The sequence below is a fragment of the Ranitomeya variabilis genome, chromosome 6 (genome assembly GCF_051348905.1).
Source record: "Ranitomeya variabilis isolate aRanVar5 chromosome 6, aRanVar5.hap1, whole genome shotgun sequence".
Classification (NCBI taxonomy): Eukaryota; Metazoa; Chordata; class Amphibia; order Anura; family Dendrobatidae; genus Ranitomeya; species Ranitomeya variabilis.
Window position 1 is genome coordinate 97269440 of NC_135237.1, and position 27779 is coordinate 97297218.

Here is a 27779-nt window from a genome sequence, read left to right on the forward strand (position 1 = left end):
AGCTTTGGGCATGTCACTAATTAATCCGTGACATCACTAGAACATGAGTCACTGGGGTCACCACTAGTGCAGCAATTAATATACGTGTAAGGCTTATTATACTTCACAAACATGGCTGACGGCCGGATACGTAGAGCGTTGAAGCTGTTCCATTTCCAGCTTCCTGTTAAGTCCTCGCAACTAAGACAAGAGAAGCAAAATGTCATTTGAATGCAATGTTTTAGCAGCATATTTTATCCGAGAATGTAATACACGATGACAAATAGTTTTCCTCTAAATTCCAGAAGTTTGCTGGGCTGGAATCCTCTAGCGTTGATGTAATCACTCAACAATTATTCTCTGTGATGTAATCTCTGAATGGTTAATAAGCCTGTAATCGGTCGCTGCTCATAAAAAGCTGGCGTTCCTCCACTGGTGGAATTCAAATGAGTTTACCATTTGGAATTTGTAAAAACAAACATTGTTGCGAGGCTGTGTGTGGACGGCCGAGAGGGGAAGGAAATACCAGCTATGGACAGGGAGAAATTGCTCTACTAACTACATTATCACAGTCGTAAAACTGAAGTACTTAATTTCTGACCCAGGCCAAAGTGTTGTGTAATGAAGGAAGGAACAATCAAGAGACAACAATAAAGCAACAATGTGTGTGCTGCTGCGGTATATTATAGGGCCAAGGGATTCTAGACAGCAGTGTTTACATGACCTCATGATGTCTCATCGTAGTAATCTCCATGCAAGTCAGTAATACAGAACCAAAAAATCATTAATGGAATGGTTAATACGACTCCTTAAAAAAGGTCGACTCCAAGTCCATATGCTGCCCTCTGCAGATATTCTCACGATCTGTACCCACTCGCCAAAGGAGGCATGAAGCGAAGCTATCAGTAGAAAATGACGTATTGTGTAACTCAGGTGTTTGTGTTAAATGTATATTTTTAACCCCTTCACGCCACAGCCCTTTTTCTTTTTTGCGTTTTCGTTTTTCACTACCCTCCTTCTCAGAGACATAACTTTTTTTGTTTTTCAAGCAATATGGCCACGTGAAGGCTTATTTTTTGCCGGACGAGTTGTACTTTTGAACGACACCATTGGTTTTACCATGTCTTGTACTACAAAACAAGAAGAAAATTCCAAGTGTGGTGAAATTGGAAAAACAAGTGCCATCCCACGCTTGCTTTTTGTTTGGCTTTTTTGCTAGGTTCACTAAATGCTAAAACTGACCAGCCATTGTGATTCTCTAGGTCATTACGAGTTCATAGACACCTAACATGTCTAGGTTATTTTTTATGTAAGTGGTGAAAAAAAATTCCAAACTTTGCTAAAAAAAAAAATTGCGCCATTTTCCGATACCCGTAGTGTCTCCATTTTTCGTGATCTGGTGTCGGGTGAGGGCTTATTTTTTGTGTGCCGAGCTGATGTTTTCAATGTTATCACTTTTGTGCAGATACGTTCTTTTGATCGCCCGTTATTGCATTTTAATGCAATGTCACGACGACCAAGAAAACGTAATTCTGGCGTTTTGAATTTTATTCTCGCTACTGGAGGTGATTTAAACTTTTATATTTTTTTATTTTTTTCATATTTTTTAAAACTTTTTTTTAACTTTTGCCATGCTTCAATAGCCTCCATGGGAGGCTAGAAGCTGGCACAACTTGATCGGCTCAGCTACATAGCAGCGATCATCAGATCGCTGCTATGTAGCTGAATTGCAGGCTTGCTATGAGCGCCGACCACAGGGTGGCGCTCACAGCAGGCCGGCATCAGTAACCATAGAGGTCTCATGGACCTCTATGGTTGCTATCCTGACGCATCGCTGACCCCCGATCATGTGACGGGTTCGGCGATGTGCTCATTTTGCGGCCGGAAGCGGTAGTTAAATGCTGCTGTCAGAGTTTGACAGCGGCATTTAACTGGTTAATAGCGGCAGATGGATCGCGATTCCACCTGCCGCTATTGAGCGCACATGTCAGCTGTTCATAACAGCTGACATGTCGCAACTTTGATGTGGGCTCAGCGCCGGAGCCCACATCAAAGGGGGAGACATGTGCTGTTGTAGTATGGGGCATGTCGTGAAGGGGTTAAAGGGTATGTCCACCATTAGGACAACCACTTCTCACTCTGAATGTTTGCCCCAGTTAAATTAAAAACACCTATACTTATCTCCCATGTCGGCACAGTTCCAGCGGTGTCGACACTCACATTCCCGAGGCTCACATGAGATTGTTATGACATGTGAGCCCTGCGCCCAGTCATCACTGGTGTCGCTTTCTCCACCTTCAGATGTATAAGTGCTTAACAGGTATGGAGCGGCCAGTCGTAGGTCTCACTTCCTGTTGATTACTTGTCAAGGGTTTTCCAGAATTAGATAAATATGGCTGTTTGAAGTATTGCAGCTCAGCTCTATTAATGAATGGGGCTGAGCTGTGCTACCAGTCACTACTAGGTATGAGTGAATTGATCGGGATAACTCCTTATCCGAATACCTATAGCACTTACCAAATACCTGCATCGGGAACCCAAATACTTGGAGTGATCCCGATAGTCAGCTGTTCGTGTTGCGGCTGTGTGACAGTCACAACACATGCATTGAGAGCCCAACAAACAAACATTATATACTGTATGGAGCATTATATGGGGCCATAATATGATGTATGGAGCATTATATGGGGGCCATTATACTGTATGGAGCAACATATGGAGAACATTATACTGTATGGAGGATTATATGAAGCCCATTATTCTGTATGGAACATTATATGAGGTCCACTATTCTGTATGAGCATTATATGGGGTCCATTATACTGTATGGATCATTATATGGGGTCCAATATTCTGTATGGAGCATTATATGGGGTCCATTATACTGTATGAAACAATATATGGAGCCATTATATTCTATATGGAGCACTATATGGGGCCATTACATACTGTATGAGCAATATATGGGACGTATAATAGTGTATGGCGCCATATATGGTGCCCATAATACTGTATGTAGGACTATGTGATGCCCATACTACTGTATGGAGGACTATGTGGTAGCCATAATACTGTATGGAGGACTATGTGGAGCCCATAATACTGTATGGTGGACAATGTGGTGCCCATAATACTGTATGGATGACATGTCCATTCTAAAAAGAAAAGTCTGCAGACACTCTGTATGACTGCAGACTTTTGAATGCCCCCCCAGCACTGTGCGCTGTGAGGATTCGCTAGTTTCTAAGCTATTGTAGCATTTACAATAGATGTCACTCATGTAATGTGAAAAGTAAGTGAAATATTTGTCATTTTAGGACAACTATATTTCTTAACTGTGCATCATGAATTGTGGTAGGTGGTAAAGGGACCGACTGAGACTCTTTCACCCGGGGCCCATGAAAACCAGGAGCCAGCCCTGCTGTATACTTACAGTATATATTATATATGGACCAATGTATGTGCACTGTTACTGCTGTTAATATGCAGTCATTATTGATTAAGTAAACTACCAACCAAATGGAGCGTATCACCACCCTGGCCCCCTGAAGAAGTTGTCGCGAAACGCTCGTAGGGGAGCGTGTTTATCCCCATGGACGCTAATATGGGTAAGAACTAATGGTTGGGACCATGTTTCTTTTTACTATTTAGGCTATAATAACTAAATGGTCACTGACCAGTGATAATTCTTTTGACTATACTTTAGTGAATTAATAATATGGCCCATCTCATCTAGGATGTTTTAGCTTGGATAGAACTCAGTGCACTGTCATTTTATGCTTTGCATCTAAGCAGGGGCTTTTTGGTCCTGTGAGATATTTTCTTCCCATGTTTGTGTCTTTGGGGTAACACCTTGTTTTTGGTGCACTTTTAACCATAGTCAAACTGCTATGTTTCTAAATGATTACTCTGTGATTTATATTTATTATGTGTCATAGTGTATTGTGACATAAACATTTGTTATATTTTATGACATTCTCTTGTGGTGATATGCTCCATTTCCTTGGTAGTTTCATGATGTTTGGGAGCGCCATTGGATACTATCCATGTTAGTCCTGATTGACGACCTTGGGACTGTCTTTCTAATATAATATGTTATCTGTATTTGAGATTTTGTATCTGATTACTGATGTGCTAAGCAGCAAACGGTGGATATAAATACTCTGCACACCCCTCTTAACCCCTTTCTGCTATCCAACGGAATAGTACATCCGATGGCAGATCCCCCGCTTTGATGTGGGCTCCGGCGGTGATCCCGCATCAAAGCCAGGACATGTCAACTGTTTTGAACAGCTGACATGTGCCCAAAATAGGCGCGGGCAGAATCGCGATCCACCCACACCTATTAACTAGTTAAATGCCACTGTCAAACTCTGACAGCAGCATTTAACAAGCGCTTCCGGCCATGTGGCCGGAAATGCGTTCACCGGTGATGGAGGTCATTGGCGCGTTGGCATGACAACCAGAGGTCTCCTTGAGACCTCTATGGCTGTTGATGCCAGATTGCTGTGAGCGCCACCCTGTGGTCGGCACTCATAGTAGTGCTGTAATTCTACTACATAGAGGTGATCTGAGCATCGCCTCTATGTAGCAGAGGCAATCAAGTTGTGTCAGCTACTAGCCTCCCATGGAGACTATTGAAGCATGGCAAAAGTAGAAAAAAATGTTTTTAAAAATATGAAAAAAATAAAAAAGATATAAAAGTTTAAATCACACCTCTTTCGCCCCATTCAAAATAAAACAATAAAAAAATCAAACCTACACATATTTGGTATCGCCGTGTTCATAATCGCCTTATCTATAAATAAAAAAGGATTAACCTGATTGCTAAACGGCGTAGCGAGATTAAAATTCAAAACGCCAGAAATACTTTTTTTGGTTGCCGTGACATTGCATTAAAATGCAATACCGGGTGATCAAAAGAACGTATCTGCACCAACATGATATCATTAAAAACGTCAGCTCAGCACACAAAAAATAAGCCCTTACCCAACCCGAGATCACAAAAAATGGAGATGCTACGGGTATCGGAAAATTGCGCAATTATTTATTTATTTTTTTTTAAGCAAAGTTTGGAATTTTTTTTCACCACTCAGATAAAAAAGAACCTAGACATGTTTGGTGTCTATGAACTTGTAATGACCTGGAGAATAATAATCGCAGGTCAGTTTTAAAATTTAGTGAACCAAATAAAAAGGCCAAACAAAAAACAAGTGTGGGATTGCACTTTTTTTGCAATTTCACCGCACTTGGAATTTTTTCTCATTTTCTAGTAAATGACATGGTAAAACCAATGGTGTCGTTCAAAATTACAACTTGTCCTGCAAAAAATAAGCCCTCACATAGCCATATTGACGGAAAAATGAAAAAGTTTATGGCTCTGGGAAGGAGGGGAGCGAACAACGAAAACGCAAAAACGAAAAAGGGCTGCGGCGTGAAGGGGTTAAAAAGATACATTTAAAAAAGCTCTGAGGGTTAAGGGGTTAAAATGTCAGGATTCTGTAATGTAAAAATAAAAATCTTCCCAAGAAGACTCATTTCAGAACATTTTTCCACCTTTAAGTCACCCATAATCTGTACAGTATAATTGAAAAACAAACAAAATTAAACTTTTTTGGGTGGAAAAAGAAACTGTAACTATATTAATGTGATTGCATAAATAGGCTCACCCTTATACTAATACTTTGTTGAAGCAGACTCTGAATTTATAGCAGCATTCAGTCTTTTTGAATAGGAGTCTATGAGCATAGACCACCTATAATAAGTAGTCTTTGCCCACTCTTTCTTGCAGTAGAGTTCCAAATCTTTCAAATTGTTAGGGCATCCAACTACAGGTGCTTCTCACAAAATTAGAATATCATTAAAAAGTTAATTTATTTCAGTTCTTCAATACAAAAAGAAGTGAAAATCATATATTAAGTAGAGTCATTGCAAACAGAGTGATGTATTTCAAGTGTTTATTTCTGTTAATGTTGATGATTATGGCTGACAGCCAATGAAAACTCAAGTCATTATCTCAGTAAATTAAAATAATTAACAAAAAACAAATGCAAAGTCTTTCTAAGCTTTTAAAAAGTTTCCTTAGTCTGTTTCAGTAGGCTCCACAATCATGGGGAAGACTGCTGACTTGACAGATGTCCAGAAGGCAGTCATTGATACACTCCACAAGGAGGGTAAGCCACAAAAGGTCATTGTTAAGGAAGCTGGCTGTTCACAGAGTGCTGTATCCAAGCATATTAATGGAAAGTTAAGTGGAAGGAAAAAGGGTGGTAGAAAAAGGTGCACAAGCAACTGGGATTGTTAAGAAAAGGCCATTCAAAAATTTTGGGGTGATTCACAAGGAGTGGACTGCTGCTGGAGTGATTGCTTCAAGGTCCACCACACACAGACTTATCCAGGACATGGGCTACAAGTATCGCATTCCTTGTGTCAAGCCACTCATGACCAATAGACAATGCCAGAAGGGTCTTACCTGGACCAAGGAGGAAAAGAACTGGATTGTTGCTCAGTGGTCCAAGGTGTTGTTTTCAGATTAAAGTAACTTTTGCATTTCATTTGGAAATCAAGGTCCCAGAGTCTGGAGGAAGAGTGGAGAGGCCACAATCCAAGCTGCTTGAGGTCTAGTGTGAAGTTTCCACAATCAGTGATGGTTTGGGGAGCCATGTCGTCTGCTGGTGTAGGTCCACTGTGTTTTAGCAAGACCAAAGTCAGCGCAGCTATCTACCAGGAAATTTTAGAGCACTTCATGCTTCCCTCTGCCGACAAGCTTTTTGGAGATGGAAATTTCATTCTGCAGCAGGACTTGGCACCTGTCCACACTGCCAAAAGTACCAATACCTGGTTTAGAAAAAAACAGTATAATTGTGCTTGATTGGCCAGTGTCAGGCAGTGACTGGTGTCACATGCGAAGGTCACTATGTGTCCCCTCCAGGATGCACACAGAGGTGTATTGAGGCAGTGGGAGTGCATTGCAGTCACAGTCATCGCTGTGATTGCAATGCAGAATAAAAGTGAGTGTTGGTCTTGGGCAAGCTATTTGTCCAAGGCAAATTTAAGAAAACCTGCTCTGGGCTTTTATTTTTTAAATGGACTGCAGGATGATAGTGGGGCAGTCCATTTCCTTCCTGGCTGGGTTTTCCATGTAGCCTATGGCCACAGGTTTCTTGTAAAAGCCCCTGAAGCAGAGAGTTGGGTTTGTCAGTTTGGTTTTGCAAGTGTGCAGAGAAGAAGGCTGTGCAAAGCTCCACCTGTGTGAGGCAACACAGGCAAGCGGAGCTGAAAGGCCTGGCACTCACAGCATATATGGTGGTGCAGTCACCTATGGCAACCGGTCTCAGAGGTGGACTAGCGTGTTTACGGACTGCAACACAGAGGATGTTACAAGGATGTTACCGACTGCAACAGAGTTGAATGTTAAAACACATTTTGCTTTGAACTTTGCTGGGTCACTGCCACATCACTGCACAGTGCGGATACCGCTGCACTATACCAGCAAACTCGCCTGACCTTAACCCTATAGAGAATCTATGGGGTATTGTCAAGAGTAAGATTGGAGACACCAGATCCAACAATGCAGACAAGCTGAAGGCTGCTATCAAAGCAACCTGTGCTTCCATAACACCTCAGCAGTGCCACAGGCTGATCGCCTCCATGCCACACCGAATTGATGCAGTAATTGATGCAAAAGGAGCAATGACCAAGTATTGAGTGCATTTACTGAACATACATTTCAGTAGGCCAACATTTCGGATTTTAAAATAATTTTTCAAGCTGGTGTTATAAAATATTCTAATTTACTGAAATAATGACATTTGGGTTTTCATTGGCTGTAAGCCATAATCATCAACATTAACAGAAATAAATACTTGAAATAGATCACTCTGTTTGTAATGACTCTATATCAGGGGTGTCAAACTGCATTCCTCAAGGGCTGCAAACAGGTCATGTTTTCAGGATTTCCTTGTATTGCACAGGTGATCATTTAATCACCTGCATAGAATGATTCCAGCACCTTGTGCAAGGAGAGGGAAATCTTGAAAACACGCATGGTTTGAGGCCCTCGAGGAATGCAGTTTGACACCCCTGCTCTATATAATATGAAACTCACTTTTTGTATTGAAGAACTGAAGTAAATTAACTTTTTGATGATATTCTAATTTTGTGAGAAGCACCTGTATGTGTGGTACTTGCTTCAGGTCAGCCTGCAGATTTTCAATTGGATTCAGGCAGGACCATTGCAAAACTGTGATCTTCTTTGGCAAAGCCATTCTTTTGTTGATTGGAGGTATGCTTAGGATCGTTGTTGTTTTGAAAAGTGAAAATCCTTTTCATCTTCAGATTTTTAGCAGCGACCTGCTTAAAGGGAACCTGTCACCCCCAAAATCGCGGGTGAGGTAAACCCACCGGCATCAGGGGCTTATCTACAGCATTCTGGAATGCTGTAGATAAGCCCCCGATGTATCCTGAAAGATGAGAAAAAGACGTTAGATTATACTCACCCAGGGGCGTTCCCACTCCTGGTCTGGGTCCGGCGCCTCCCATCTTCATCAGATGATATTCTCTTCTGGTCTTCACGCTGCGGCTCCTGCGCAGGCATACTTTATCTACCCTGTTGAGGGCAGAGCAAAGTACTGCAGTGCGCAGGCGCCGGGAAAGGTCAGAGAGGCCCAGCACCTGCGCACTGCAGTACTTTGCTCTGCCCTCAACAGGGCAGACAAAGTATGCCATGTGTAGGAGCCGCAGCGTGAAGTCAAGAAGAGGACGTCATCTGATGAAGATGGGAGGCGCTGGACCCGGATCAGCAGCGGGAACGCCCCTGGGTGAGTATAATCTAAAGTCTTTTTCTCATCTTTTAGGATACATCGGGGGCTTATCTACAGCATTCCAGAATGCTGGGGGTGACAGATTCCCTTTAAGGTTTAAGATTTTGTTGCACACTTGACTGATGTTTGGAACTGTTCATAATCCCTTCCATCATGATGAAAGACCTAGTTTCAGCTGGGGAAAAACAGCCTCAAAGCATAAGGTCGCCTCCAACATGCTTCGTTGTGGGTATGGTGTGCTTTTGGTGATGCACAGTGTTGACTTTGCACGAAACATAACTTTTGTAATTATAGCCAAAAAGTTTAACCTTGGTCTCATCAGACCATAACATATTCCCACGTGCTTTTTGCAGACTTAATGTAGTTTTTGACAAAACATAGCCAAGATTGGTTTTCCTTTTATAAGAAAAGTCTTCCGTCCTGCCACCTTAGCCCACAGGTCAGACATTTGAAGAATATGGGACATTTTTGTACAAGCAAAACGCTACCACCAGTATTTGCCAAAAATTCCTACAGCTCCTTTTATCTTGCTGTTGAAACATTTGTTTGTATCCTTCTCCTGAATGGTAACTTTCAACAATGAGATTCCTGACATTAGCAGACCCGCTTGCATACAAAAGATGCTGATTTTTAGAAATCTCCTACAGAGTCTTTTAAATAGCATCTTCTAGCTAATTAAATATTTAATTTGCAGGACAGATATCTAATATCCCTTTAAATATTACTGTCAGATCACAGGTGCCCTGTATGGTCATGCTTTAGAATTCAAATGTAGCAGAGCTAAGTTTATCTACTGACTAAATTTATCTCTGCTAATCTGTAGGCCATTCTGGGCATTACATTATAGTTTATAAGAGAAATGATCAGTAGAGAGCATATAAAATTATGTGTAGCCTTAGTGTTCTTTTTATTATTAGAGATATATTCATTTTTTATTAGATATAAATGCTGCGCAAACCTCATACGTCATGTAAAAAACTGAACATCTCAGTGCACTGGTAAAAATCGTCTTTAAACATGAATAGGATTATACACAATTTGGATAATAGACTCTTTTAAAGATTTCGGCCTGTAAAGGTTGAAATCATTGGGATTAGGGGATAAAGAATGATTTTAGTGGAAATCTGCTCATTGGCATTAGTGAGCTAAATGCGTCAAACCAGTAAGAGTTTTTGGCAAATCATTTTCTCTTGTCATGAGGAATACAATCAGATAGCTGTCTCTCAGTCTATCAAAGTATTAACTGCTACAATCCAAACCCTTAAAACCGAGCTTCTATTTCAATATTAGGGAGTGGACATAAGTGCTGAAGGCAATCATATTTCTGTTCCCCCATTCCTTTCTTTATGATGTCTTACATTATATCTGGTTTAATCCTCCATTCACATTCATGATCTTTGAAGGAACAATGTATTCTATTATTCATGTGTTTCTTAATGGAAGTTCAAGGAGACACATCGGTAGAACAGAAGTATCAACATATGAAACCAGATTTAGCAACGTTTATAATTACATAGTCATAATAACCCAATACCTTCCTCTGTCTTCATCCCGCTCCGCACATCACTTTCTTAACATGTTTCATGGTGACAGCTAAGCCTAGAACATGGTTGGGTATATTTTGTATAGCTGGGTATAGAGGGTAGTTAATGTTGGGGGCGATCACTTAGGGCTCGTTTACATGAGTAGATGATCGTTTAACCCTTTATTGACCAAGCCAATTTTAACCTTAATGACCAGGCCATATTTTTGAAATCTGACCAGTGTCACTTTATAAGTTTTCTGGATTGGGACTGCTGTTTTTTTTGTTATAATCACCACATACCAGGTTATTTCACTGGGCAATGGGAAATTACTACCAATGCTATGCCTATATAGCACTAATCTGTAGTCCCTCTCTATTTCCCTATTCCCTGTGAGCTAGTGGCCACATACAGTCTCATAGTTGATTTTCTTAGCACCTTATAATACACAGACGTATACCGTATATACTCGCGTATAAGCCAACCAGAGTATAAGCCGAGGCACCTAATTTTGCCTTGAAAAACTGGGAAAACCTATTGACTCGAGTATAAGCTGGGTATGTATTGTCCCCTAATCCCTATTTCCCCATTTCTTCACCAAGAGAATAACGTGTACACCGATTATTACTAAAAAAACTAGTGAAATAACATTTGAAGTGTGTTCCTCAGAACGTACAAAAAAGATTCATGAAAGTGACAGTGAAAAAAAAAGCAAATTGTAAATTTTCAAATTTGTGTTGCATAAACTGCATAAAAAATGGTGGTATCAATATCAAACTATTCACTACCTCCCTAGATAAAAACATTAGAGGGTATAATTTACAAAAAAACACATTTATGGGGGGTTTCTGTTGCTCTTGACCCACACAGAGTCTGTAAATCTATTCCAAACAGAGCCACATTTGTGTTCCAAAATTCAAATTGTGCCCCTTCTATTCCAAGCCCTAAGGCTACGTTCACATTTGTGTTGTGCACCGCAGCGTCGGCGACGCAACGCACAACGCAAACAAAAACACAGCAAAACGCATGCACAACGCTGCGTTTTGCGCCGCATGCGTCCTTTTTTTGATTGATTTTGGACGCAGCAAAAATGCAACTTGCTGCGTCCTCTGCGCCCGGACGCGTGCGCCGCAGTGACGCATGCGGTGCAAAACGCAAGTGCGACGCATGTCCATGCGCCCCCATGTTAAATATAGGGGCGCATGACGCATGCGGCGACGCTGCGGCGCCTGACGCTGCGGCGCAGACCGCAAATGTGAACGTAGACTAACAGAACTTTTTGATTACATTTGGGGTAGTGCCACTCTCATATTTTGTGTGGTCTAACTATCTGATTTAAGGGCACAACATTTTAACCCCTTTCCGACATCAGGCGTACATTTATGCCGATTTTGGACTCCCTCCCGTTGATGTGGGCTCCGGCGCTGAGCCCACATCTTTCCCGATACATGTCAGCTGTTTTGAACAGCTGACATGTGCCCGAAGCAGCCGCGGGTGGAATCAGCTATTAACCTATTAAAGGCCACTGTCAAACGCTAACAGCAGCATTTAACATTAATTTCCGTCAATCGTGCCGGAAATCCGCCCAACGGTGACCCCATCACGTGATCGCGGGTCACCGGTGTGTTGGCATGGCAACCAGAGGTCTCCTGAAGACCTCTATGGTTGTCACTGCCAGCTTGCTATGAGCGCCACCCGGTGGTCGGCACTCATTTAAATGAGCAATTCTACTACATACAGGTGATCTGATCATCGCCTGTATGTAGCAGAGCCGATTGGGTTATGGCAGCTTCTAGTCTCTCATGGAGACTATTGAAAATGCAAAAAATCAAACACACATATTTGGTATTGCTGCACTTAGAATCACCCAATCTATCAATAAAAAAAGAATTAACCTGATCTTAACGATCAGGTTAGCATAGCGAGAAAAAAAAGTCAAAACCCCAGAATTACGCTTTTTTTTGGTCGCCATGACATTGCATTAAAATGCAATAATGGGCGATAAAAAAATCATATCTGCACCAAAATGGTATCATTAAAAATGTCAGCTTGATGCACAAAAAATAAGCCCTCACCCAACCCGAGATCACGAAAAATGGAGACGCTACAGGTATCGGAAAATGGCACAGTTTTTTTTTGTAACAAACTTTGGAATTTTTTTTCACCACATAGATAAAAAATAACCTAGACATGGTTGGTGTCTATGAACTCATAATGACCTGGAGAATCATAATGGCAGGTCAGTTTTAGCATTTAGTGAACCTAGTAAAAAAGCCAAACAAAAAACAAGTGTGGGATTGCACTTTATTTGCAATTTCACCACACTGTTTTTACCATTTTTGAGTACGCGACATGATAAAACCAAATGGTGTGGTTCAAAGGTAAAACTCATCCCACAAAAACAAGACCTCATATCGCCATTTTGACCAAAAAATAAAAAAAGTTATGGCTCTGGGAAGAAGGGGAGCAAAAAATGAAAATGCAAAACCAAAAATACGTCTGGTTGTTAAGGGGTTAAAGTTTGAAAACTGAGAAATTTTTAACCCCTTCACCCCCGGAGCTTTTTTCGTTTTCGTTTTTTGCTCCCCTCCTTCCCAGAGCCATAACTTTTTTATTTTTCCATCAATATGGCCATTTGAGGACTTATTTTTTGCGGGACGAGATGTACTTTTGAACAATACCATTGGTTTTACCATGCCATGTAACAGAAAACTGGAAAAAAATTCCAAGTGCGAGAAATTTAAAAAAAAATGCAATCTCACACTTGTTTTTTGTTTGGCTTTTTTGCTAGGTTCATTAAATGCTAAAACTGACCTGCCATTATGATTCTCCAGGTCATTATGAGTTCATAGACACCAAACATGTATAGGTTCTCTTTTATCTAAGTGGTAAAAGAAAATTCCAAACTTTGCTAAAAAAAAAAAATTGTGCCATTTTCCGATACCAGTAGCGTCTCCAATTCTCGTGATCTGGGGTTGGGTGAGGGCTTATTTTTTGCATGCCGAGCTGGTGGCATTTATAATGATACCATTTTGGTCCAGATACGTTCTTCTGATCGCCCATTATTGCATTTTAATGCAATGTCGCGGCGACCAAAAAAAACGTAATTTTGGTGTTTTGATTTTTTTTCTCACTACGCCATTTAGCGATCAGGTTAATCCTTTGTTTTTATTGATAGATCGGGCGATTCTGAACACGGCAATACCAAATATGTGTCGGTTTGATTTGTTTGTATTGTTTTATTTTGATTGGGGCGAAAGGGGGGTGATTTGAACTTTTATATATTTTTTATTTTTTTTATATTTTTAAACACTTTTTTTTTAAATTTTGGCATGCTTCAATAGCCTCCATAGGAGGCTAGAAGCATGCACTACATGATCGGCTCTGCTACATAGAGGTGAAGCACAGATCACCTCTATGCAGCAGAAATGCAGGTGTGCTTTGAACGCCGACCACAGGGTGGTGCTCAAAGCAATCGGCCATCAACAACCATAGAGGTCTCAAGGAGACCTCTGGTTGTTATGGCAATGCACCGATGACCCCCGATCATGTGACGGGGGTCAGCTGTGCGAGCACTTCCTGCCATGCGGCCGGGAGCACTAGTTAAATGCCGCTGTCAGCGTTTGACGGCGGCATTTAACTAGTTAATGGGCGCGGGCGGATCGCGATTCCGCTCGCGCTCATTGCGCGCACATGTCAGCTGTACAAAACAGTTGACATGTCGCGGCTTTGAGGTGGGCTCACCGCCGGAGCCCACCTCAAAGCAGGGGATCTGCCAGCTGATGTACTAGTCCGTCAGCTGGCAGAAAGGGGTTAAATTTTCATAAATAAACGAAATTCATATTGACCAAAATTTACCACTAACATGAAGTACAACACGTCACAAAAGAAAACAGTCTCAGAATCACTGGAATACTTTGAAACATTCCAGAGTTATTACCACATAAAGTGACACTGGTCAGATTTCTAAAATTTGGCCTGGTCATTAAGGTCAAAATTAGCTCCGTCACTAAGGGGTTAAACTGGAAAAGTATTTAATTTAGAAGCTCTCTAAAGTCAAATGTTGTAGGTCAGGCTGGTGAGCTACATGATATCTTACACTTGTACTACATCAACTGAAAAAAGATCTTCATGCTGTTCTGTATGGTATAGGTTTCAGGATTGTCCCACTTAACGCACAATCAGCTATTTAATGCGATGTAATCATTGTTAGTTTGCTCCTGGTGCCTCTTGAAAGTTTTCTGCATTCACATTTGTTTGACCATGTCCTTTTACTTATGTAGTTTACTCAATTGCTTGGTCCCGTTTCCCCATATACTTTGCTAAAATGTTATCTGTAGAGAAAGGCTTCGCTCTAATATTATTATTATTATTTATTATTATAGCGCCATTTATTCCATGGCGCTTTACATGTGAGGAGGGATATACATAATAAAAACAAGTACAATAACCTTAAACAATACAAGTCACAACTGGTACAGGAGGAGAGAGGACCCTGCCCGCGAGGGCTCACAATCTACACCATCTATTTCTCGATATTGATATGTTGTTATCATTGTATTTATCTAACACTATTACAACTTGCTGCAAGTGAATAAAGCTTTTTACATGCTTAAAATTCCAGTGGTCCCAAGAGTAGGGATAAAGCATAACTAAGAAAATCAACAGAAATGCAATTGAAACAACTGGCAGGTAGTATGAATCTCAGTGTGTCCTATGCAATGTTTATACAGCAATCTTACTGTATCCCATGTGATGTATACATAGCAGAGTCCAGTGTATCCTAGTGATGTAGACTGCAGTCTCCGTGTATCCTATGTGATCTGTACATCAGTCTCAGTGTATCCTATGTGATGTATACACAGCAGTTTCAGTGTATCCTACATGATGTATTTACAGCAGTCTCATATGTGTCCTATATGATGAATACAGCAATGTCTATGTCTCTTGTGTGATGTATACAGCAGCCTCTGTGTCTTATGTGATGAATATAGCAGAGTTTCCTATGTGATATATATCCAACAGTCTCAGTGTATCTTATGTGATATATATACAGCGGCCTCAGTGTTTCCTATATGATGTATATTCAGCAGTATCCATATAACCTATGTGATGTATACAGCAGTCTCAGTTTCTCCTATGTAATGTATATACAGCAGTCTTAGTGTTTCCTTTGTGATGTACACAGCAGTCTTAGTGTATCCCATGTGATGTATGCAGAAGTCTTTGTGTCTCCTATGTGATGTATATACAGCAGTCTTGGTGTATCCTATATGATGTATATACATCAGTATTTGTGTCTTCTTTGTAATGTATACTGCAGACCTCCCAACAGCTCAAGTTCTGTAAACTTTATGTGAGCAGTGATGAATTTCCCATCTTGATGAGACATGCAGTATAAAATACAGCTGTATTAGGAATAGCTTACTGCAGAAATCAGTTCTTTTCAAAACTTATCAAAAAGAGTCGACTGGTGTCCAAAATCGACATAAACCTGGAAAAGCAGTTGGCAGAACCAACATTATCAATACCGCATAACATCACAGCCTCACTATAGAGAAGCAGTTGCAGAAGTCACATTAATGGTTTCGTTATTTAAATTTTTGACCAAATATAGCAGGATAATTTTTAAGTTGATAATTTTGTGCGGCCCTCAAATAATAGTATAAATATCCAGATAGTCCTTGGTAAAAAAAAAAAAAGGTACTCCACCCTTTAGCTAGATGAACGACCATTAAAATCAGTGTTAGTTCCATCCATCTGACTTTGTGATGTAATTATTTGTAGAGCACTGTAGGGAAATTAGAAAAATAAAAAAGTCGTACAAGTACACCTGTCTATCTCTTGGGACCCGCACCAATCGCCAGAACGAGGTACTTTTATCCCCCCATTAGAAGGTGCGGTATGCCTGACTACCACTCCATTCTTCATATCTATGTGGCTGCAAGAGAAAGCCAAATACTTAGCTTTGACATTCAGAAAGAGATGGCTGTGGCATGCTTTTCTGATTTTTTCATTAGATTCACTATAGGATTTCAAAACCACCAGAAAAATCCATATTACAATGTACAAAATACTACTTTGGGCTTCTCCCTCATATTTTGTTTTCTCATTTTCAAAAAATGTGATGAATTTCCAGCATTTTCATTGCTCTTTTTTACAAGTATTTCAAGTGACGTAAGTATGAGGAGGCTTAAAAATTTCATGAAAGTCACCTAATAGTTGCACATTGAACACAAATGTTTGTTTTATGAAAGTGTAAGGATATAAATAGCTGCCAACCTGTGCAACTCATTTATCCCCTGACATCAGTCAGACAACAGTCTGGCAGCTCCATAGGCTAAATTAAAATTTTAGTTAAATTCGTATTGAAATTGTTAAATGGGAAATGTACTTTCAACAAACTTTGCATAAATCAATGATACACGCGAATACAAGAAAGCAGGGCTGCCACTAGAAATTTCAGGGCCCCATACTAGCAAAATTTTCGGGGCCCCCTTGAGACTCCGTCCAGGCTCCACCCCAGCCCCACCTCCACCCCTCGAACTGTCCACAGTCCCACCGCTCTCTCTTGGAAAAACTCCACTTCTCACCTATCACACATTAACAGTTCCCATCACCAGATCACACATATAGCTGGCAGCTTTTGTTTTGGCCAAAAGATTTTTTAAGCCACCACCATAACACGGTAGACACTTTTGGCCGGGCCCTACTCTACTGTAACCTATTAAATATTTGTTAAAATATGCAATACAATTTAGGTATATTTTTATTTATTTTAAAATTTTTAAAATGAACAATAATATCACATACAAGGAACAAATACCGCTATACCATGACCAGACACCATATTACCACCACAATGATCGAATAATATCACATGCAAGGAACAAATACCACAACACCATGTCCAGACCACATATTACAACCACATAGTGACTGAATACTACAATACTGATCAGTAATAAAAAAACCCACAATACTAATGTCACCATAAGTGTCATTATACAAAGGAGATCTGTACTTAGTATACAGTGTCTGTGTTGAGGTAATACAGTGATCACTGGGGACATTATACACAGGACCTCTGTATATAGTGTATAATGTATAGGTAATACAGTGACCACTGGTGACATTGTACACAGGAGCTCTGTATAGAGTATACAGTGTATAGTGTCAGTGTATAACACAGGAAATAACACAGTTATCTCGAGCTCCGCTTGCAGAACACATTACTTAATTTTTCCCAACTTCTACATTACGCCACATGAAGAAAAAAAGGCGACATAATATCACTCTACACAGTAACAGGACCGCCCCCCCCATTTAAAACAGTATACTCAAAAAATAAAATAAATACATCACTGAAGTAATAATATCTCTTAATTAGCCCCTATGGTAATAATATTCCCCATCCTGGCCCCCATGTGTCTCATTCCTGGTTTCAGCCATATGTTCTCCCATCCTGCCCTCATGAGTATCCATTCTGCCCCATATGATCTCCCCATCCTGCCCCATCTGTCTCCATCGTATCCATCCTGCCCCATGATCCTGCATGATCTGTCTCCAACCCTGCCCCATCTGTCTCCAATCCTGCCCCCAGTGTCTCCAATCATGCCCCCATGTCTTTCATCCTGCCCCGTGCCTCCAATCATGTCCCGTGTCTCCAATCATGCCTGTATCTCCATTCTGCCCCCTATGTCCAGCATTCTTCCCCAATGTCCAGCATTCTTCCCCAATGTCCAGCATTCTGCCCCAATGTCCAGCATTCTGCTGCCCCCCTGTCCAGCATTCTGCCACCCCCTGTCCAGCATTCTGCCACCCCCTGTCCAGCATTCTGCCACCCCCGTCCAGCATTCTGCCGCCCCAGTGTCCAGCATTCCGCCGCCCCAGTGTCCAGCATTCTGCCGCCCCAGTGTCCAGCCTTCTGCCACCACAGTGTCCAGCTTTCTGCCGCCCCAGTGTCCAGTATTCTGCTGCCCCAGTGTCCAGGATTCTGCTGCCCCAGTGTCCAGCATTCTGCCACCCCAGTGTCCAGCATTCTGCCGCCCCAGTGTCCACGATTCTGCCGCCCCAGTGTCCAGCATTCTGCCACCCCAGTGTCCTGCCTTCTGCCGCCCCAGTGTCCAGCCTTCTGCCACCCCAGTGTCCAGCCTTCTGCCCCCCAATGTCCAGCCTTCTGCCGCCCCAGTCCCCCAGGATCGCGGCTCTCAATAAAAAAAAGTTCTTACCTGCCCGCGCTCCTGCGGCGAAGCTCCCTCCACACAGCTGAAGCACGCACTCGCCGGCGACTGACAATGACATCAGACACCGGCGATGTGTGCGCTGTGGCTGACGTCAGCTGCCAGCCTCCGATTGGCTGGCGGCTGTTAACTATTGACGTGCAGGCGTGGGCCCGCACGTCAATAGCATTAAACTGCCACAGCGCCGCTAAGGGCCCGGTTTAGCCTGCCGGTAGGGGCCCAGTGAGCAGATGAGACGGGGCCCGATGCAGGCCCCCTCTGCCCACCGGGCCCCATACACCAGTCAGGGCAATAATGCCCTTATGGCGGCCCTGCAAGAAAGTTTGTAATTATGTTATCAGAGAATTCTGCTTCTTTCTCCACCTATGACTGAGACAATTCTAACTTTGCTTCCTGAGCTCACCACCCACTCTAATAAAAACAGCTCAACTCTGTCTTGCTCAAGGCAAGACAGACTGCCAGCACAGTGATGTCCCAGGTTATACCTCCTATTATTACTGTATAGAGAGGTGAGAGGGAAGGATGATTTAGGAACAGAGTGAGAATACAGACAGAGGGAGACACTGACAGATTGTGCTGAGCTTGTGAACACGTCTTTTACCTCAATTCAGAGCTGGATTCACAGTTACACAACTCAGCCCTGCTGTATAATCTTCAATGCTTCTGTTTCTGTCTGGGTGGTAAGAAAAAAGAGCAGGAATCCTTCCATGTGTGCTGTGTAGTATATCTGGGAGCTCATAGCAGCTAGTCTCCACCAGCTCAGAAGGATCAGAAAATTAGACTTAAGAGTCTGTAGAGGGAAAAACTGGTACAAACGCAGTATTGAAATATTAAAATGACTAGATATAGTAAACTGTTGTTCCTTATGTACCCATGCACGACGTCTTATTTTGAAAAGTTACTTGAATATAGAGTTACCATTTAAAGCAGCTTTACAGGCATGATATTGATGACATATTTATGATTTTGATTACATATCTAGGATACAGAGGGCCTTCAATATCAGATTGGTGGGAGTCCAACACCTGGCACCCCCGCCAATCAGCTTTTTAAAGTTCAGTTGGTGAACAGTGAACGGATCCTGAATGGGACAGCTCTGTTCACTGTGTAGTGGCTGTTCTTGTTCCTGTGTTCACTTTAAGGTTACAGTCACACTTTCAGTATTTGATCAGTATTTTACTTAAGTATTTTTAAATCAAAATCAGAGTGGAACAATCAGAGGAAAAGTATAATAAAAACACATCACCACGTCTGCATTTTTCACCCACTCCTCATGTTAGATTTCAAATACTAAGAATAATGTAAAATACTGACCAAATATTGAACATGTGAACATGGCTTAATACGAGCTAGGCTGCAGTACTATGATAGTGATGCAGTAGGCTGCATAAGTATCATAGACTTGATAGCCCTCTGTAATTTTCCCTGCATGGTCTTTTGTTTAAGAGTCCTGTTGAGCTTTTTAAAAGCAGTAAAATAAATCAACCAAAAACCTGTGAAAACAGATCATCAGCTAGAAATCTCTAGAAGCAGAACTTTGTATCTGATAATAATATCAGATACAGTTAGGTCCAGAAATATTTGAACAGCATTCGAATCTTTGTGACTTGCCACTAGTCTTCATGTAAAATGTTCTGTGAAACCAATAGCGTAGCTACCATGGTCAGAGGGTGTGGTCACCATGGGCCCACCTAAAGCTATGCTGTCCTTTAGTGTATCAGCGTGCAGACACAATCTCCCTGCACTACCGCTCTCTGTTCTGTAAACGGCAGGTTGCTTTACGCTTGCGGTCTACAGAAAGGCCGAGGAGCCGATGCGCGCATAGGAAGGCAGAGCCCCATTGCAGTGACGACATAGCATAGGGACTCTGACATTCTGTGCGTGCGCTGGGACTGTGACATCAGTTCAATGGTCCAAGCTGGAGGACTCATCAGGATCCGGGGTTAGGTCAGTATATGATGTTTTTTATTTTCATTAAAACTTGTGTGGGGCTTCACAAATGGGAACCCTGAAACAGTGAGGGGCTCATATATTATAGTAACTACTGTGGGGGCCCTGTAAAGTGTGGGGTCCATTATACAGTTTGGGGGTTAATGTGGGGCCCATTATATGCAGTGACTGAACCCACAACAGCACCACCCCGTGACTGAAACCTGAATGCTACCTGGAGAAATAAATTTCATGTCCTTCCAGCAGCAGGGATCTAAGTGACAGCATCAGGAAGATTCAGAATGCTATTAACCTGTAGATTAACCCCATATCTGCAGGTTAATAGCATTTTTTCATGTGACAGGTTCCCTTGGAGAAAGGCCACACCCACAGACTCTTCCCGGTGTCATGCCCTTAATTGGCACATGTCGTACGTGGACCTGTTGTGCCACAGGGTCTGGCTTGCCTAGTTAGGGGCATAGATAGGCAGCTACCTGGTGTTCAATTAAGCTCCTGATGGTGGCCAGACTTGACCTGCAGGTAGCCAGCAGGTATTACTCCTAGGCAGTCCCTGGTATTGCCGCTGCTGACCCCACAGGTCAGGTTTGCTGACACATTCAGACTATTCCTCTGGAAGGATGGATACTGACATAGAGAATTGGGATAGGTTCAGGTTCATGACCTCGCCACACAAGGACCAGGGGACCTAACAACTCACTACTTCCACACTAACTAATGAATCCACCTAGCTTAGGCAATTCCCTAATGAGGAGGGTGCCTTTTTAATAGGATGCCTCCCATTATTGGCTGGGGACATGTTAACAAGTGCATGCTGCTCCTTTAAGAACAGGGGAGAGCATGCGCACTAAGTGCGCTGGCGGGAAGCGCACAGATAGACAAAAGCTGGGAGCATGCCCTGAGGACCATGTCGCGCAGCCGGGGTGGTGAATATGCCGGCATCCTTGCGTAGAGGGGGAAGGGGATTCATGCAGGGACGTCGGCAATAACGTTACATACGCATATTGCATACATCACCGCTGTTCCTGGGTCAGAAACTGACAAATTCTCACAGTGCACACTGCGTGTCCTGGGGGGACTCAAAAACATTTGAAGAATTATTTTTCCATGCATTTTTATGCAGCACTTTAACTTGAAAGTATCAAGTTTAGAGTGGATTCTATGAGGAATTCACATTAAAAATGTGACTGGTCATTTCTGTTTTTCCAGTAGAAAAGTTTTCAAAACCTTGTTGGAAAATTTTAACTGAATAGCAACAATGTGCATTTCCCAATGAAATCAATAGGAAGAGTATTTGAGGTGCTTTTTATGTGGCTTTTGAAGCAGATTAATTTAATAATCCACAAAAAAATCTGTAAACATAACTTAAGGTCTCATTCAGACATCCAATCTTTTTAATGCATACAAGAAAAAATGGACCGTCTGCCATCAGGGTGCTCAATCTTAATTTCATCCAATCTTGTGGCTTGTGTCCTTATTTTTATCAACAATGTGGTATCTGTTTTTGTCATATGTAAAAAAAATACCAAGTTATCAATTAAACTGTAAAAACCGAACAGCACTCTGATAACATATGAATGGCATTCGAGTGCTACACTTTTTTCACCAACCCGTTGACTTACATAGACAAGTTTTAAGACATGAATCAACGGACATTTCCATTTTTCTCAATTGATCTAGAAGAAAACACAGACACATGTAACAGTCGTTACGTACCATAAAATCAAATGTTCCTTTTGTGAGAAATGGATGTGAATGAAGTTTCTAGGGAGAGATTTTCTTCACTGTTGTCAATGAGTTCAGCACATAGAAAGACAAAAAAAACTGTTTCATTTATGGACTCTTCATACAACAGCCCAGATCCCGATTTTATTAGTATAAGATGGAGCTTGTTTCATGACCAATTAAGTGTTGTTGGGCTTTCAAAAAGGAGGTCACAGAGCAGGCTGGCCAGGTTGTAAGCATATAGGGTTGACTAATGCTATAAATTAAATTACCGTATTTTTCAGACTATAAGGTGGTCTGGACCATAAGACGCACCCCAAATTTTCAGAACAAAACTAGGGGAAAAAATCAATGCGTCAAATGAGGGTCCGTCTTATAGTCCGAATTATTCAGCTTACTTGGGGGGTAGGGTGTGATAGGGAGCACTGGCAGAGCGGGGTCTTAGGAGGTGTTCGGTGGTCTGGCTCATCCCAGGCTGGTGCAGCAGGCTTTGTGGTGCAGGGGCTCCGCCATTTTGTGAAAGCCCCCACACATCCATCCCATACTGATGCGCAGCACTTTTGCAGATGATCGGTGGTGCGGGGCCTCTGCCGGCATTTTGTGAAATGCCGAAGACCCCGCACTTCCATTGCTGTAATGATGAGTTGATCTTCATGAAAATGGCAGCCGTAGCGGTGTATGCATAGAATGAGATCTCGGTGCTGAGATCTCGTCTCCTGAGATCTCATTCTGCGCAAGCACCGCCTCTGGCAGCCATTTTCATGAAGATCAACTCATCATTACAACAATGGAATTGCGGGGGCTCTGGCCTTTCACAAAAAGCCGGCAGAGCCCCCGCACCACCCATCATCTGCAAAAGTGCTGCGCACCAGCCCAGGATGGATGTGTGGGAGCTCCTGGATTTCCACAAATGTCGGCGGAGCCCCCGCACCACCAATCATCTGCCAAACTGCCGTGCATCAGCCTGGAATGTGTCTCCTGATAAGTGCATCCTGACTATAAGACGCACCCCCATTTTCCCCAAAAAATGTTTGGGAAAAAAGTGCATCTTATGGTCCAAAAAATACAGTATGTATTGTATGAGGGCTAGTCCAGGGTGGGAATGTTATTGATTATTCATAGGCAGTCATTTGTTTAAAAAATTCAGATGATATTTGGAAAGGTAACAATGTAAGATAAATGAAAGAAAATACTCGTAAAATATTTGTACAGATAAATCATAAAAAACAGCAATTTAAGCAATTATGTCCTCTTTTTTTTAACCGAATTGCTTATAATATTGTAATAATAATGTCTTGTTAGTAATATTGAAATGATAAACTGATACTGGTGAAGTGAGAAGATTCCTGAGTATCTAATTAGCACCATTTCTCATTCTAGATATATGAAGAATAAGAGATGAACTTGGAGCAGGACCGGTCCTTTGTGTGCAATGCTAATGGCTGCTCACAGGTAAGTGCATGAGATTGTTTTATAAGGATGATTTGTATTGTAATCTACAAAAGGATTTTTTTATTGCAAAGGCCACTGTATCTGTATTCGAGAGCAAGTTATTATATCAAAACCAGTAACAGGTGAAGTGTAGTCAGGAGCGAATCTTTTGAAATTCAGCTTTGCTAGCTTTATCGAAAGATTCAAAAATTTGATTCACAGTGAACTGATACTCTGTGGATCACAAGTACTACAATGGCCCTTAGAAGACATGAAAAACACACTGACATCTCCATTTTAAAGCTCTTAACCTCATATAGACTTAATATTGATAAAACAACCTTAACACATGTGGCTATTGGTAAAAAGATGGAAATTGTTCTTCTATCTATTCAATGTAACAATCTCATTATTTTTCTAATATGCTTTAATTAAAATTTTTCTACTGTTTCCTCTCTGCACTTCCTGTTTTATGACATTTCGTTTGAGAATCCCCCGTGCATGCTGGGATACTCAAATGAGATGTCATCAGGGGCCGAGGATGCTGTCACTGCCACAGCCTCTGTTTCCACCCTATAAGAACCATCACTTTTGGGAGTGTGGCTGGTGTCTGCTTTTCCTGCTTGCTGTGTTATCTCCTTACAATGCTAGCTGACAGTGCGCTTGCTTGCTGACTCATCACAGCTCATCAAAGCCAGTGAGGGAGCGCACTGTCACTGTGCATTAAAAGGAATATAGCACAGTGACAAGATCCTACTGAGCATATGTAGGGAATTGACAAACAACGCATGCTCAGTAAAGCAGGGACTAGCCCAGCCCCTGAAATGGACGTCATTGATGATGCTTCATTTCAGGCGGGTTACAGAGACTGTGGCAAATCACAACAGCCTCTTCCTCCTGATAACATCTCATTTGAGTATCCCAGCATGCACTGGAGATTCTCAAACTAAATTAAAACAAATAAAAAGATAAAAAATGGAAAAAAAAATAGCATTTAAATAGAGTGAAGCCGTATTGATAGAGAATTTTTAATTAAAGTATTTTAGAAAAGCAATTATATTAATATATTAAATAGACAGACATTTAGGATGAAACCAATGTTTGTTTTGGATCACCCCTTTATAGTTGTTGGCACCTTTGGGGACATTTTTTTTTACTTAAATGCATATATCTGGGGCTAAAAATCATTTTTGCAATTGGGTTTTCTTAGCCATTTTGCATCTACTTTTAAGTGGCTTTTTTTTCTTGCATGTTCAACTTTGCATATCATAAATCAGCAGAGAAGATAGATACAAGTGTTACAAACGCCAAGTCAGCGGGTTGACTGATTGATTCCCAGTTAACTCATTCTGAAGCCAGCAATAGGCAATGCTACATAGCAGCTGTATGAGGGAAACTGCAACATTTTCAATTAAACCCAATTGCAGAACAATTAATTTTAGCCCCAATTCATGCATTTAAGTAAGAAAAAATGAAAATCATCCAAGTGGATGATGCCTTTTAATAGGACTTAAGTAATATTTTACCTCCAGCCCTGCAAACATTAAAGGGAACCTGTCAAGTAAAAAAAACGATATTAACTTGCAGATATAAGTTTAACCCCTTAGTGACCGAGCTAATTTTGACCTTAATGACCAAGCCAATTTTTACAATTCTGACCACTGTCACTTTATGAGGTTGTAGCTCTGGAATGCTTCAATGTATCCCGCTGATTCTGAGATAGTTTTTTTCATGACATATTGTACTTCATGTTAGTGGTAAAATTTCTTCAATAAGACTTGCATTTATTTATGGGAAAAACGGAATAGTTAATAAATAGCATTTCCCGCATGTCTACTTTACATCAGCACAATCTTGGAAAATAATTTTTCTTTGTTAGGAAGTTATAAGGGTTAAAGGTTGACGATCAATTTCTAATTTTTCCAACAAAATTTACAAAATCATTTTTTTAGGGGCCACATCACATTTGAAGTGACCTTGAGGGGGGCAATATGACAGAAAATACCTCAAAGTGACACCATTCTAAAAACTGCACCCCTCAAGGTTCTCTAAACCACATTCAAGAAGTTAATTAACCCTTTGGGTATTTCATAAGAACTAAAGCAATGTGGAAGGAAAAAATTAACATTTAACTTTTCTTTACAAAAAAATTACTTTAGATCCACACCTTTTTATTTTCACGTGTATCAGGAGAAAATAGACCACAAAATTTCTTGTGCACTTTCTTCTGAGTACACCGATACCCCATATGTGGGGGAAATCCACTGTTTTGGTGCATGGCAGGGCTCAGGGAGGGAGCACCGCTTCACTCTTTGAACGCAAAATTGGCTGGAATCTATGGCAGGCACCATGTCGCGTTTGGAGAACCCTGATGTGCCTAAACAGTGAAAAAACCCAAATTTTAACTCCAACCGTAACACAGCCCTAAATCCTATCCTAACCCCAATCCTACCCCTAACACAATCCTAACCCCAACACAACCCTAACCCCAACACAACCCCATCCCCAACCCTAACCACAACCCTAAACACAGCTCTAACCCCAGTTCTAACACCAACCCCAACTCCAACCTTAACCCTAACTTCAAAGAATGGAAAAAAATACTATTTATTTTATTTTATTATTTATATCTAACTAAGGGGGTGACAAAGAATGATTTTATTTACTATTCTTTTTTATTTTGATCACTATGATAAGGTCTATCACAGTGATAATAATAAACGAATAGGAATCTCCTATTGTTGCCGGATACCGGCCTGCAGATCTCTGCGAGTACACTGTGCATGTGCCCACCATTTTCTTCCAGGAAGATGACATGGAGGGCCAGGGGACAGAGCAGGAGGATCTGGGGATGGTGGAGGTACCCCTGATAGCCGAGACCTCGGAGATTTTCCGACGCTGCCGGGCGCTATACCCTTATTTCTCAGCGCTGTTAAAAAGCGGCACTGAGGAATTAGTACCCTTAACTGCCACTGTTAAAAGGTGTATTGGCGGCCATTAAGGGGTTAATCTGCAGGTTATGTCCAGTGCCCGTGCAGTGAGACCTGCTGCTGAAAGGAAATTAACTTAAATCCTCCCGACAGCCTCGGGCTTTCAGTCATAGGGGTGCAGCCAGTGTGGCTTTAATCACGACTCAGTGCACAGTGAGCGGCGGCTGTAGCCATGCTCTGGCACTGACTGACAGCTGGCTCTATGTACTGAGCAGTGACTAAAACCGTGCCAGTTGCACCCCTATGACTGAAATGACTGAAAGGCTACCTGGAGGAATAAAGTTAATTTCCTTCCAGCAGCGGGGTTCTTAAGCCCCCGTCTCACTAAGCGAGATCGCTAGCGAGATCGCTGCTGAGTCACAAGTTTTGTGACGCAACAGCGACCTCAGTAGCGATCTCGCTATGTGTGACACGTAGCAGCGACCAGGCCCCTGCTGTGAGATCGCTGGTCGTGTCGGAATGGCCTGGACCTTTTTTTGATCGTTGAGGTCCCGCTGGGTAGCACACATCGCTGTGTTTGACACCTTACCAACGACCTCGTTGACGACTCAGACACTGAATCGTCATAATAGCTCCCATTTGACATCGTTGTACAGGTCGCTACACGTCGCTGGTGAGATGTCAAACAGTGAGATCGCAGCAGCGATCGTTGGGAAGATCTCACTGTTTGACATCTCACCAGCGACCACATAGCGACGCAGCAACGATCCCTAACAGGTCGTATCGTTGTCGGGATCGCTTTAGCGTCGCTAAGCGAGACGTGGCCTTTAGTGTGGGTGCTACGCAGCTTCTAAATGCTATTAACCTCCATATTAACCCTGTATCAACAAGTTAATAGCATTTGCTTACATTACAGGATCCCTTTAAATTCATCTTCCAATCTCTGTCTAAGGACAGTTTAACTTGAGTAGCTGAAAATATCTTGTCTTTCTATTGACCATTGTGCTGTTGAGTGACTGCTCTTGCCTATTGTTTTCCAATCAATAGTGACCTCACAGAACTGCAGTGTATTTGCATGTCCTCTTCTCTTGATGATTTGTTGTGGTCATCAGGAGAAGGGATTAGCATTGCATAAACACTATTCAAAACAATTACTTTAAGCAGATGTGGCAGATTTAT

The 27779-nt window shown here is 41.7% G+C and overlaps 1 protein-coding gene and 1 long non-coding RNA gene across 4 annotated transcripts in view; one reads left to right on the forward strand and one right to left on the reverse strand.

The window, feature by feature from the left end:
- On the reverse strand, nt 1–27622 carry LOC143781906 (uncharacterized). The gene is made up of 3 exons (XR_013216834.1): nt 27510–27622; nt 22231–22298; nt 1–180 (listed from the first exon to the last, which is right to left on the reverse strand). It is a non-coding gene; the product is annotated as an uncharacterized LOC143781906 (long non-coding RNA).
- Nucleotides 1–27779, forward strand: part of CREB5 (cAMP responsive element binding protein 5) — a 607187-nt gene that overhangs the window by 99559 nt on the left and 479849 nt on the right. For all 3 annotated transcript variants that reach the window (XM_077268826.1, XM_077268825.1, XM_077268824.1), the window contains exon 2: nt 23620–23691. In XM_077268826.1, the coding sequence (XP_077124941.1) occupies nt 23638–23691 (54 nt within the window). In that variant the 5' untranslated portion in view covers nt 23620–23637. The remainder of the gene's footprint in view (nt 1–23619; nt 23692–27779) is intronic.